The 13134-nt window shown below is 34.0% G+C and overlaps 1 protein-coding gene across 5 annotated transcripts; it reads right to left on the bottom strand.

The window, feature by feature from the left end:
- Positions 1-8157: 8157 nt before the first annotated feature.
- On the bottom strand, positions 8158-10657 carry LOC132185797 (uncharacterized). Of its 5 annotated transcripts, none has more exons than XM_088518271.1 (5): positions 10483-10657; positions 9157-10330; positions 8811-9072; positions 8604-8660; positions 8158-8328 (listed from the first exon to the last, which is right to left on the bottom strand). In XM_088518271.1, exons 2-4 carry the CDS (start codon positions 10148-10150, stop codon positions 8612-8614), a joined length of 1305 nt encoding a protein of 434 aa, XP_088374397.1. In that variant the 5' UTR covers positions 10151-10330; positions 10483-10657; the 3' UTR covers positions 8158-8328; positions 8604-8611. The 5 variants fall into 5 exon arrangements, 4 of the variants coding, with proteins under 4 accessions (XP_088374397.1, XP_088374396.1, XP_088374395.1 ...); XM_088518270.1 differs by having other exon boundaries at positions 8811-9932; positions 10010-10330; XR_009440640.2 differs by having other exon boundaries at positions 8604-8684; positions 8811-10330.
- Positions 10658-13134: the final 2477 nt, after the last annotated feature.

Below are 13134 nucleotides of genomic sequence, written 5' to 3'. Positions count from 1 at the left end.
AGTCTTGTACTCTAGATTTGATTATGAAATGAAGTCAAAGTTTTCTATAAAAAAAGAAAAAAAAAAAAAATGAATTTTCAAATTTAAAAAGAAAAAAAGAAAAACTTTAAATTGAACTTTTATTTAAAAAGCTCACTAAAATTGCTATTCAACTGTTTGTATTCGTGTTAAAATATTTATGGTTGAAGTGGGAAGTCATGTACCCTCATGCTAATTAGACCATGCCCAGAAATTTTATTTTTTATTTTTAAGGTACACAAAGGAAAGGCCTCATTTTGAAGAAGGACACAAAAGAGGAATGGTAATAACTTATTACCACCTAATTATTATTTTAGAAAGTATAAGAAACAAAATAAATAAATAATTCAACCAAATTTAATTATTATTTAGAAGGCATTGCAAGTCTTAATACTTTGAAATTGCTGCATAATTTTTTTCATAGCTAATAGTGAGGACTCAAGCACGTAACACGTAGTAATAATTCAGAATTTGTCTCGACTTTTCAAGAAAGAAATTATATAAAAAAAAATGACTAACTTTTTACTATTTTCTAATAAGTCTCTTTATTGTTCACCTCTCAAAAACAATAATTAAATTAAGTATATGAATTTAGTTGTTAAATGGCTTGAAGATGAAGAATTTGACTGACTCAATTCGCAAATCGCAAATATGAAAGACTGAAATTGTCGTGGCACTTGTATCAAACTTTGCGAATTGTGAAATCACAACAGTTTAGGCTTTAAACTTTTTTGAGAAATGTTAGGTTTTTCAATTTTTTTTTTTTTGGTTTTTTTAAAAAAAATTGATTTATAAGTAATGTGTCAACATTCTATCTCCTCGTGCCTTAATTTATAATAAATCATATGAGATGATGAGTAGTGACACTTTTGAAAACCAATATATATATATATATATATATAAAGAAAAATTTGAGAACCCTATCATTTCTCAACTTTTTTTAGCATTTTCCTTTTATATGTCTATTTCATAATCATGTATCTCACACTGCCACGCCTCAAGCTTTAGTGAAATGGTGAACATGAAGTAATTTTATTTTTTTATTTTTTTATGAGAAGGAAGCAAACTCAAAAAGTCAAATATAATCTTGCAACTCCTTAAGCACCACCGATCCTGTCAGGTGCCATAACCTTGACAAAACATATTTGAAAGCTTCACGATTTATAGGTTTTTCAGGTCTTATCTTGCCAATCAAGCATCTTTTCCCAATCTTCCAAACAGTAACCACTTCACCCTCCGTAACGGATATCCCACACTTCTCACCCTCGGACAAAGAAATCTTGCTCCATAATTTCTCCAGATCCGAATCCATACCTACATACACCCTACACGAAGCAAACTCCTACACCCTCCACTTACAATAATGGAGACTAATACCTCACCCCTAGTTAATCCCAGAGAGAAAAACGAGAGAGAAGACAGAAAATCCGTGTTCTTTCTTTTCTTTATTAGCCCTTTTTAATAATTAATTAACAACCATGAGAATGCACGCGGCGCCTCATGTTTCTCTCATGTCTCAAGCTGCCAAGTGCCAAGGAAAATAAAAAATAAAAAATTCTAACACTGAAGGTTAAAGTGCATCCTCATGCTTTAGTGAAAACGTTGCGTTTAAAGGAGCTTTAATGAAAACGGTGCATTTAGCTTTTAATTGTCTTCTTCATGGATTTTAAACGCCCCGTTTCAATCATCTTCTTCATCCTAAAATTTTAAATCTCAGAAAGACTCAAACTAAAATTCTAAATCATCTTCTTCGTGAGTCTTGCTCCTTCCGGCAATGTAAATTGCCCTGATGGTTGGTTGAGGGTGGGCAACCACAGTGGCGAAAAAAATTATACCCATAAGTGTGGGAACCTCCCCGGGCTCCGCCCCTGGTAATAACCTAATTAATTTTAATTCTATAGGGTTTTGTTTCACCTATTCATTACTGTTCTTCAGACTTTCCTTCCCTTTTTTGCAGTTTGGCTCTTCCCTTAACTTTTTTAGTTTTCTCTCCCCATGTCTGCATCTTTCTTCCTTTTCTTTCTTTCTCTTCCTTGTAAACCAAAAATGCAAAAGCCTAAAGGATCAATTTCTAGAGAAGTAAATTTAAAGCCTGAGGGAGATGTTTATTATTTGGGTGTAGGCATGATATTGATTTCTTTTTGTGGGCATCTTTATTTTGATTGTGTTTTCTTCTAAACACATTATGTTAATTGTTGATGCTATGGTTTTCTTTCTCCGGTTACTTGTGGCTGTCCTTGAGTAAATAGCTTTTTTATGGTTCTCCCACCTTTTGGTATCATTAGCACTATTGGAGTAAATAGCGTTACTCTGCGTCGGTAAACGAATATTATGGTTCATAAGCTTTTAATTTGCAAGATTATGTGAAGTGATTTTAATTCGAATTTAATTTCTCATTGTTTTAAATTTTAACCTGCTTCACACAATTTTTTTTTCCCTTTTCTGGTGGCTGGAAAAGAAAGAAAGGTCAATTGGAAAACACAAGGAAAGATCCAAAGAAGCAAGATGATATTAACTCTGAAGCATGTGGTGATGATCTAGTTGTTGAACGAATCCGTCTCCAAAATATGGAACTAAGGTCTTATTATGGCTTCTTCATATTGCACTTATTATGGAACATGTTCAAGTACCACAGCTTTAGGATTTTATGCTTGCCTGAACTAACATGTGGGCTAATACAACATCTTTTAAGTTCTTGGGAACTTGGATTTTTTTAGTTAATCCTAGATTTGCAAATTCCATTCAACAATTGAGATATGTTTACATAGCAGTTGCCTGGGTTACTATTGATTATTCTGACATTGTTCTCTGGTACCTGAACTATTTGGGACATGTTTTTTTTTTTTTCTCATCCTCAACATGATTTAGCTTCAGTCTCCCAATTGTTTTCTGCAACTCAGGATTTTTGTTTTTAATATTCCATGAAAATAGTTATTAATCCTGAGTTTATTACCACAAATTAGGTGATTAACTAAGTTATAAGTTAGAAATCATTAAAACTGAACAGTCAGAATCTTCTGATTTAGTAACCTAATTTGTTCAATCCTAATTGGGAACTAAGTTATAAGTTAAAAGCTTAAAGATTAATGGCATACAAGGTTACTAGATGAGTTGGGAATCATCAAAACTGAATGGTCAGAATTTTTTGATTTAGTCACCTTTGGATAGAGGTTTGCAACCTCTTTTCTGGCTTATTATATATTGGTCACACTTAATTGGAACTAAGTTAAAAACATTAAAGATTAAGTGCATACCTTGTAAAATTAAAATTTTGAATAAATGTCAGTCTAGAAGCTGAAATTAACTTGCAAATGCCTGAGGCTTAAAACCTTACCTTACACATATTACATATACATATATTATTTGCTACTTCATGACATTTTTAATGGTGTATTCTCCAGTGTAAGAAATTTGCTGGCCAAGATCACAATCGAAGAACCTACCTTTGATAGGATAATTGTCGTCCTTCTTATTTTTGTTTATTAATATATTGTTTTTCAACATGTTATTGTGAAGAATTCTTCACATGGTTGAATTGATACTTGTTTTTCCCCATTCCTAATTAGATCAATTAGGTGGTTATTTTTTTAGTGAAACTATACTTGGTTCCCCCAAGCTGATTTCCCTTTTGCAAAGATGCCTCCAAACTTCAATTTTTGATACTTGGCCTCTTCAAACTACCATTATGTTACAATTTACACAATCTGTTAGATTTTGCCGTTGATATAGATGGAAAGTTGTGCACGTGATCCACACATATATACAGATTTTTGACTTGAAATTTCCAAATTGCCCTTGTCACCCCTTACCAGTTTTGTTTGCTTTCTTCTTTGTTCGATTCTTTGGATAAACTTTCAGATGGACAATCCCCTACATTTTTTTTTTTGTTTTTAGTACAATAAACTTACCTGAACTAACATGTGGGCTAAAACAACATCTTTTAACTTCTTGAACCTTGACTTGAGAAGAATGAACTTTTTGAATAAGGAAATGGGTGCCTTAAGGTGGGATATAGTACATATTATAGAAGATTCTGCATAGTATACTCTCAATAAGCTATTCCTTTTTCTGTTGGATGGGGTGGAGGGTGGCGGCTGGAGAGTAGGAAGTGGGGGGACTATCTACATTGTTATTTGGGTTGATACCCCTTCGAAACAAATTGATTGTAGCTGTTGAATAGTATCAACATCTTTGAACTTCTTGAATCTTGACTTGAGAAGAATGATCTTTTTGAATAAGAAAATGGGTGCCTTAAGGTGGTACATAGTGTATATTAATGTAGAAGATTCTACACAGTATGCACTCAATAAGCTATGGGATTCCTTTTTTGGTGGGGGAGAGGCTGGGGAATGGGGTGGGGGCGGGGGGACTATCTACATTGTTATTTGGGTTGATACTCTCTCATGAAATTAATCTTGAGAAGAACATAAAAGTAATTTATTGACATCTAAGAACGGCATGACTTCAGGCGAGCGAGTACAAAATTGAGAACATAAGGAGGAATATACATACGTGAAGCATTTCAAAAACATTCCAATGGCTGAAATATGGAAATATTTCTTGTGAGTCACTTGAAATGTTCATAAAATCATTTTGAACATATTTCTTTACTAAATAGCAAAAACCTGCATATCATCTATATGAATTAAATTTAAAAATTTATAAAGTTTAATCCTTATAAATACATCATTTTTCCAACCGTCTTTTAACCTTCTCTTTTTGTAAATTTAGTGGATCCACCATTGGATTTGTAGACTCATGTGGGTTTCACAAAAATTCAATGGTAGATTCACCCATTCACTATACGGAGATAATTGAAAGATGATTGAGATAATAATTTTTATCATTTCTCTTAAATATTTGTTCTCATAGATGTATAAAACGGAAGGAACTATAAATATTTTTTTGGTTAATATAGTCATTCAAAACAACCTTTTAACTACACCCACCGTAGAAAACCAATTGTAGGAATCTTATGAGTTCCTAAATGAGTATTGTAAATATTCTTGACTATAAAAAGAACACATTATCACACTCACACATGGCGTATTTCTTATATTAACTGATAGGCTACCCAAAAATTAATTTGATATAACCTCATAAAAGCTTTGAAGGAAAAAATCATAGTCTATATATAATATATACAACCCTAAAAGCCAATGTCGTCAATCAATATATATATATTTTTTCTATGCTTTGATTTTTTCTACGCAATGTTGTGGGTCAATTAAACATGTAAACAATGTGCATTAAACACAGAAAAAAGCCTATCAATGTTCAACATTGTAAACTAAAAAATCATTATATCTCTTATCCTTTCTCTCTCTCTATCTCTTATAAAAAACATCAATAGGAAACTCTTTCTCTCTTTATTACATGTAAAATTTATAAAAGTAAAAAAAAAAAAAAAAAAAGTAGGAAAAGACTATTTTCTGTAGATTGTTTCTTTTAACCATCATTCGCATATATAACATAAAAGAAATTGTTAGAATAGTAAAAAAAAAAAAAAATGATAGGAAACTCTCGCTATGTGTGGGAACAAAATTCATCATCAATCTCTATCTCGCTCAAACTATCTCTCTGTTTTGCTTGAAATTCTTGTACACATCTTTACACATCCAAACGACTCTAGAAATTGTGTACCGCTGATTCAAGCAACCATACACACATCACAAATTGGCATCAAATATGAATAGGAATATTCCTCCGGCAAATTGTGAAAACAGTTGTCTCTTTTTCATCAGCATCCGCTGTGTGGTACCCAAATGATTCGCTCTTGAGTATTGGTTTTAGACCCACAACATGATTCTGATTCTGTCTATAATGCCCTTGAGAATGATTTTGTGAAAAACATAAGAAATAAATAAATGTTTAATTTGCTTTTGCTTAATTGTTTTGTTTAGTTTTCTGCCCGTTGATTTGTTTTTTTGAGACAAAAATTTGCACTTACTATAAGAGTTCACTTTGTCTGTTTTCTAGAGATGGTGCATGTTTGTCTTTTGTGTCTTCAACAGACACAATCACGAAGTATGTATTTGGTAGAAGAAAAGAACAACCGGAGATCATTAGTGCTGACATAAATAGTTGATATATATCACAACATAATTCATGAGAAACTCACTATCTGAAAAGCTGAAAATGCCAAAGAAATGTTATAGGTTCTGAGTAACTTAATGGATAGATGAGAATATTATAAGATACCAATTAGAAGCAGGTGTAGTGGTTCTACTTTATTAAGAAAGAAAAAAAAAAAATAAAATAAAATCATTAGTGCTGACATAAATAGTTGATATATATAGTTGATTGGAGACTCAAGAGGGTTTTTTTTTCCTTTCCGAATAATATGGCAATTCATGTTTTCTTGTGTGATCTGTTGTAAGTTATCAAATGTGTAATATTACTATGATTGTAATATATAATAGTAAACTATCGTTTCGATTCACAAAATATGCAAAATTTTGTCAAGTCTCATAGGATCACTAATTTAAGATCCACTTGCAACTTGATAGGTCTCAAATTTTTCTCTTTTTTTATGTAACAAAGCAACAGATAAAATTTCACACAACAAAATTAAGCAAATGATTAAGAAAAGAAAAGAAAGCATGACGAAATAGAATATTCATGAGAGAGTTCTTAAATTAAATTATAAAAGAAAAAGAATACGCTAGTTTATATAAACGTCTAGTTAGTATACTATTAGATCTGGTTTGTCAAATATAGCAAACGAAAAACCTGAGATTTCTTTAACTTCAAACGTGTTTTCATTTTCTAGCTAGAAAACTCTAAGTTTTGATTACTCAGAGATAGAGAGAGAGAGAGAACCTAAAACAAAATTAACTTATGCAAATTAAACACTAAAACATTTCGAAAATGTAAATTAGACTATTATTTAAGGGCATTATAAAAAAAAGGGGTTTTGAAATTATCTAAATTAGATAAAGTGGGTTATGATTAACCATTTTGCATAAAAATATACATAAACCAATGTGCATGCTCTAACTCTGAAAGAATCTGACTCTCTTCACTCGCTCGCCTCTTCAATTTTTGCAAAGCTCTTCTCTCTTTCCCAAATCTTACCATTCCTTCATCACTATTCACAAACCTTAATAGGAAAAATTAAATTTAGAGCTTAAGTTTTCATGCGATTTCAATTTAATCTCTAGGTATTCAATTTCGAAAATTACGTTCTTAAGTTTTCTTCTATTTTCTAATAGGTTCTCCTTTCAACTTAACAACCAATTAATTAGCGGTATGCCACATAGCTCTCGTTTGACACCTCATGTATAACAAAAAAAAAATTAATAATAGAAAAAAAGAGGTGATTGGCCGACCACCATTGTTAGATTTTATTTTTTAGGGAAAAATGTAGTTTACCCCCCTAAAGTTTCAGGAGCTTTTCAATTTTAATCCTAAAGTTCAAAAATTGGCAATCTACCCCCTTGAAGTTTCAAAAATTGGCAGTTTAAACCTTCTGTTTAATTTTTCCGTTAAATTGGACGAAAATTTTTAAAAAAATGCCTGAGAGTAATGATGTAATTTCATAGATTTTCGTCCATTTTGACGGAAAAATTAAACAGAGGGTTTAAATTGTCAATTTTTGAAACTTCAATGGGGTAAATTGCCAATTTTTGAACTTTTGGGTTAAAATTAAAAAACTCCTGAAACTTCAGTGGGGTAAACTATATTTTTCCCTATTTTTTATTTAAAAAACAAAAAAGAGAGGCCAAATTCATTTTATTGGCTGGAAAAGAAAAGAAAAGTGTGTTGCTATCCTTTCGTTCGGGGTGAGGAACGATTAGGGTGTCGTGTGAAATGCAAGAGATTGCAAATGAATGATTTTGTGAATAATAATAACTAACAAAATATTTTTTTAAACCAAAAAAAGACGAAGGAAAAAAGAAATAATTCTTGCATAAAAATAATGAATGAGGCGAGCTACAGTGCCGGCCTATAGATATATATGTGCGCGCGCGCGCGTTGGAGCTGTAGCTCAATGTTAGTTTACGGAATGTGAAGGAAATCTATTGCATCTCAATTTTGGAGGGTTTTCTCTAAATTTATAGGGAACCAAATTGGCAAATTGGGATTAGAGAAGCTATTTAGAGTGCTCTAAGAAAGAAATATGAATTACACCAAAGAGGGGTGAACAGATCATTGTCTATTCTTCTTAAATAAGTAATTACACCAAAGAGGGGTGAACAGATTCTGTCACCAATGAACAGCATACAATTTAAGTAAACAAATAAAAGAGCAGCAACAATCCTTCCTTGTATGGCCACACTCTGAATTGCTTCAACATCTCTATGGCTCCTGATCATACACATCAAACAGTTAGAGATCAATGCACACACAAATGTAATATTTGCTATTTGACAATTGAGCTTCTAGGTTTTTGGGTTTGGATTTGAATACAAGGTATCCCACAATGTCATCTTTCTTCTTTTTCTTACTTATCCATATGATACTTAGAGGCACATCTACAGTTAGATGGTACTATAATTGCAGTTAAAAAACACAAAAGAATGAAGAAAAAACAAAACATATTAATAGAGATTGCATAAGAACATGGAACAAATAGAGAATACCTAACATATTAAGCCACAATCTGCCCATAATCTGCTCCATAATCTGCTCCATTGCGCCTGCAAGTTTAACACCCATTAGCACTTACACAAGACATAAACACATTATTTCAAAAAATAAAACAAGAACACAGACTCGCCCAAAGGGGAAGCAACAAACTATTATAGATTTTCAATATTTCAAATCAAATGGGAAAAGAAGACACTTACAGTACAAGCAAATTTGACAATTTAGCGGATTCCATGGCATATTTTTTTTTCCACACCACCGATATATTTAAAGTCTTCCTCTCGGGGATCTGAGAAACATCAGCTATAACACAGTAAAGATAATGATCAAGTACTTCCCGTTTTAAGAAGCAGAACCTTTGATTCTCCATATGGATGAAGGCAACAACATCATTTATTGCCACCAAATCTTTAAGACATCCTTCTAGACACAGATCCATTCCCACAACTTTAAGAGGTGCATCTAGACACATATCCAAGTCAATATTGTAGGCAAACAATTGAATCTCATCTTTGAGATCGAGTCCGACCCAGTATATAGTATTACCTACAATTACGCTTGCTTCCCAGATAAAAGGGGAGGGACCGAAACTCCGAGTCAGATGCGTCCAAGATCCTCCATGCTGCATGTTATACAAATAGAGCCTATCACAACTGCTATCGCTATTGCTTTTGCTATTGCTATCATCATCGCTATCGCTATTGCTATTGCTATCATCATCGCTATGATCATCGCTACCTCTATCAAGGAGATAGACCAGAATCCTGTCTGGATTCTCGAGAGCTATGACTCCATATCTCCAAAATGGAAGAAACGGAGGATTAGGGATGGCTTCCCATTTTTCATTTACGGGATCAAAAACCTCACCCCAAGGAAAACTATCAGAATCAGAAAGTTCGTCAGAATCAGAAAGTTCATCCTCATCATAATAATTAAAATAATTGCAAACAAAAATCTTATTCCCTAAAACCGAAACATAAGGGCAAATTCTCGGAGATAACATAGGAGAAACAGGCACCCAATCATTGGCGACACATGGAAAAACCTGTAATTTATACACGTCCCGAATGCCCATTCCCGACAGACTATTAGTCGCCCCACCAAATCTGTATATATGGGAGCCTAGGGCTGCAAAGCCAACGTCGTTGGGAAGTTTTCCTGCCCAACATGCAAGGACCGGTTCTGGGTATAACTCGGCAGGACCATCGGCATGAATATGGATCTTATACCAGTTCGAATCGTCAAATTCCCCGTCACTATCTTCATCGTCACAATCTTCATCGTCACTATCTTCATCGTCGGTGGAGCAGAGAAGTTCCGCACTGAAAAAGATGTCGTAAGAAAATTTGGGTGGGAGATTATATAGAATTTCGGTTGGTGACGGAGAGGGCTCCTGTACCGGTAGTGTGGTCGGAGTCTTAGAAGCATCGGCCAAGGAAGTCTTGGTGCTTCCAGAGTATACTCTTCTTCTAATATTTGGCATGAATTCATCAATGGAGTAGTATTTTCTTCTTCTGCTATTTGGCATGAATTCATCCATAGTGAAGGAAGGATAAGATTTGGGAAAGAGAAGAAGAGGGATTGTTTCTCGAGTTAGGGGAGCGGCGTGAATTTGGTGGGAATAAGAAGGTGAGGGAAAGGCTTACGTGTATGGCTGAGACAGAGAGAGAGAGAGAGAGAGAGAGCTTGATTCGGTGGGAAGCCGGAACTCGGAATTGATCTGAAATAATAGAAATAAACTTGTTAGAAACTAAGACGAATAATTGTTACAACAAGAACAACACTCGATCTGAAATAATTGAAATAACACTCGATGGGGCTGATACAGAGAGAGAGAGAGAGAGAGCGAAAGAGATAGAATGAGAAATAAACCTGGTGATCGGAGCTCCGGTGGACGCTAAGCACGGCTGAGCGGGAGCGTCGAAGGGAAAATGAAGAAGCGGCGGCTAGGGCTTTGGAAGTTTGGAGGCTGCGTGACAGCGTGAGACGAGAGTGAGGCTGAGGGAGGCGTGAGAGAAAAGAATGAGATATTATGCATGTATAGGGAGTAGATATTTACGGCAGCAGCATTAATTTATTGGGAGTGAAGGGCTTATGTCGGTCAGTCGGTGGAAAGAGAAATCAAAATACTATGCTTTGTTGGATTAGTGGGCTTTGGCCCATTTTGCATTCCGTTTGAATCATGATGTTAGTTGGGCCTCTATTAGTTTTTTTTTTTTTTTGGAACCCGACAATCGTACATACATTAATTACATCACAAATTCCTTTCTCAGTTAAAAAAATTATAAAATAATCAAAGCTCCGAAATCCAATTCCCTTCGGTTAACCCTAGGGTTTATAACACTTTTTTTATTTGAGGACCCTAGGGTTTTAAGGATATTAAATCTGTTTTGAATTCTATGGAGTCAATGACAAGATAGAGTTAAAAATGTATTGACAATCAGGCTGAAGATTTATTTGTTAAGAATCATTCAAAAAATTCCTCTAATTTTATGTACCTTACTCTAGTGCGGCGTTTGGGAGCATCATGTATGTTATGATGCGCATTCGTCTTGTTTTAAATTATAACCATGAAATGGTTCAAAACTTAGACTCCAACAGCTAAGGCCTATAAATATTCAATATTCAAGAAGCATTACCAATTCTCTCTCTCTCTCTCTCTCTCTTTTGTTTGCTCTCACATTGTAACATTCAACCCAAAAAAAAAAAAAAAAAACAAAACAAAACAAAATTTTTATATCCCCATCTGTCCCACGGGTTGAACCAAATACAATTAGATACACAAGTGGGCATCAAATAATAACCTAGCAATAACGGGATGAATACGCCTTTATATTGCAAGTGATCAGTGATCCCAAAAATAATTAATTATCAAATTTTTTTTAAAAAAATATAACTAGACCCAGAAAACTGCAAGCTATTTCGAGGAGTTTATTAGATCTCTAAAACTGAAACCACCCAATCAGCTTTTGCTGCAACAGCCTCTCGAGGTTGGACACTAGCATAAGTTGCATAACAAATAAACAAGTCCGCACCTCCTGATTTACGAGCCTATGTATGAGAGCAAAAAAGCAAAACAAAAAGAAATATTACATTGGTAGAAAATTCTGATTTAAAAAATAAATAAATAATAATAATAATAATAATAATAATAATAATAGAAGATAACCGCGGACGACTCTCAAAGCAAATTGGAACCTCATAAAAAATCATAATCTTGTTGGAATAGGAAAAAAAAAAAAAAAGTACAAATTTGCCTGTTCGTATGAAGCAAGTTAGACTTGATATACACATTTCCTCTTATATGGACCACAAGAGCCGTCTATGGTAACATAACTTTTGAGGCAGATCTCAAAATCTATTAAGGCAAGCTGAGCATCAAAAAATTTCCTTATACATACATATTTCCTCGTACATGGATATGTTCAAACTCATGGAACAGAAACATCAGGGACATCAGCAGGTTTCTAATGGAAATTTGCCAAAAAGTAGACAATTTTTGGTGTGGACAACTTACCTCAAGATCAGTCTCCCCATCCCCAATCATGACCAATGACTTGTACTCATGAGCCTGGAAAACCAAATTCATTAGCTTCGCAAAGAACACACTTAACAAACAAATATTACACAAATAGCCAAGGGATTTACCTTTCTTATCTGTTGGACTGCAGTGGCTTTTCCTCCACTCCTTGAAGTAAGCTCCTTAGTGTCAAACCCCACAAACTCCCCAGCACTTCCAAATAGCAGTTGATTGGCAAAAATGTTTTCAGGTGGAACCCCAAGGATCGACGCAACAGGCTTCAAAGGAAGTTGTTTAATTAAAAATTAAAGAGAGTACTTTGATGTTCGATTCATTCTCCAATTTAAAATAGATATAGATGTTGTATCCCAGTGCCCACATAAAAAACACCTTATGAGTCCTATGACTATAGAATGTATCGCAAAATGGCATTAACCTTCAACGCATTTGAAGTGTAAGGCGCATTTGAAGCATAAGGCATGAAGGAATATGGGCTTTACATGAACAAACCACAAGCTTCTTTCTTTTGATATTTTCTCATAAAATTCTACTCAAGAATATAGTATGTACTCAAGTGTTATCATCAATTACACTTAAAGAGTCCAGCATGTTCCTTAACTCAGTTGGGGCATGTGTCATGTTAGGGTCCACTGCAACAGTGATTCAACAATGTTTTTTTTTTTTTTGATAACGTAGGAGAACTTTACTTAAACAATGTTGTAAGAACACCACCACATGCTCCTGTTTCCCAAGATAGACTACTTGCAACCACTATCCAATTAAATAAGGCAATTGAGTGTGTGTGTGTGTGTGTGTGTGTTTATTCTTCAATGGATGCTTCCAGCAAAAATGAAAGGGACTGTATTCATTCGATTATTGACAGCATACATTGATCATTTGAAGAAAGCCTCCAGAGATCAGGTAAACAGTGATATTCTTAGCCTTCAGCTTCTTGACAAACTCTTCTATGCCAGGAGAAAGCCTATATATCAAAAAATAGAAAT

Source organism: Corylus avellana, chromosome 7, assembly GCF_965113065.1.
Source record: "Corylus avellana chromosome 7, dhCorAvel1.hap1.2, whole genome shotgun sequence".
In the NCBI taxonomy this organism is placed as follows: Eukaryota; Viridiplantae; Streptophyta; class Magnoliopsida; order Fagales; family Betulaceae; genus Corylus; species Corylus avellana.
Note: the sequence above shows the minus strand (reverse complement) of the source record. Positions and strands in the feature narration are given on the sequence as shown.

Bases quoted from the DNA above. Each gene is read 5' to 3' on its own strand.
- LOC132185797 (XM_088518269.1), bottom strand. From the start codon at position 10,150: ATGGATGAATTCATGCCAAATAGCAGAAGAAGAAAATACTACTCCATT. The intron at 8,661-8,810 runs GTAAGTGTCTTC...TTAAACTTGCAG, and splicing joins TTGTCAAATTTGCTTGTACT to GCGCAATGGAGCAGATTATG.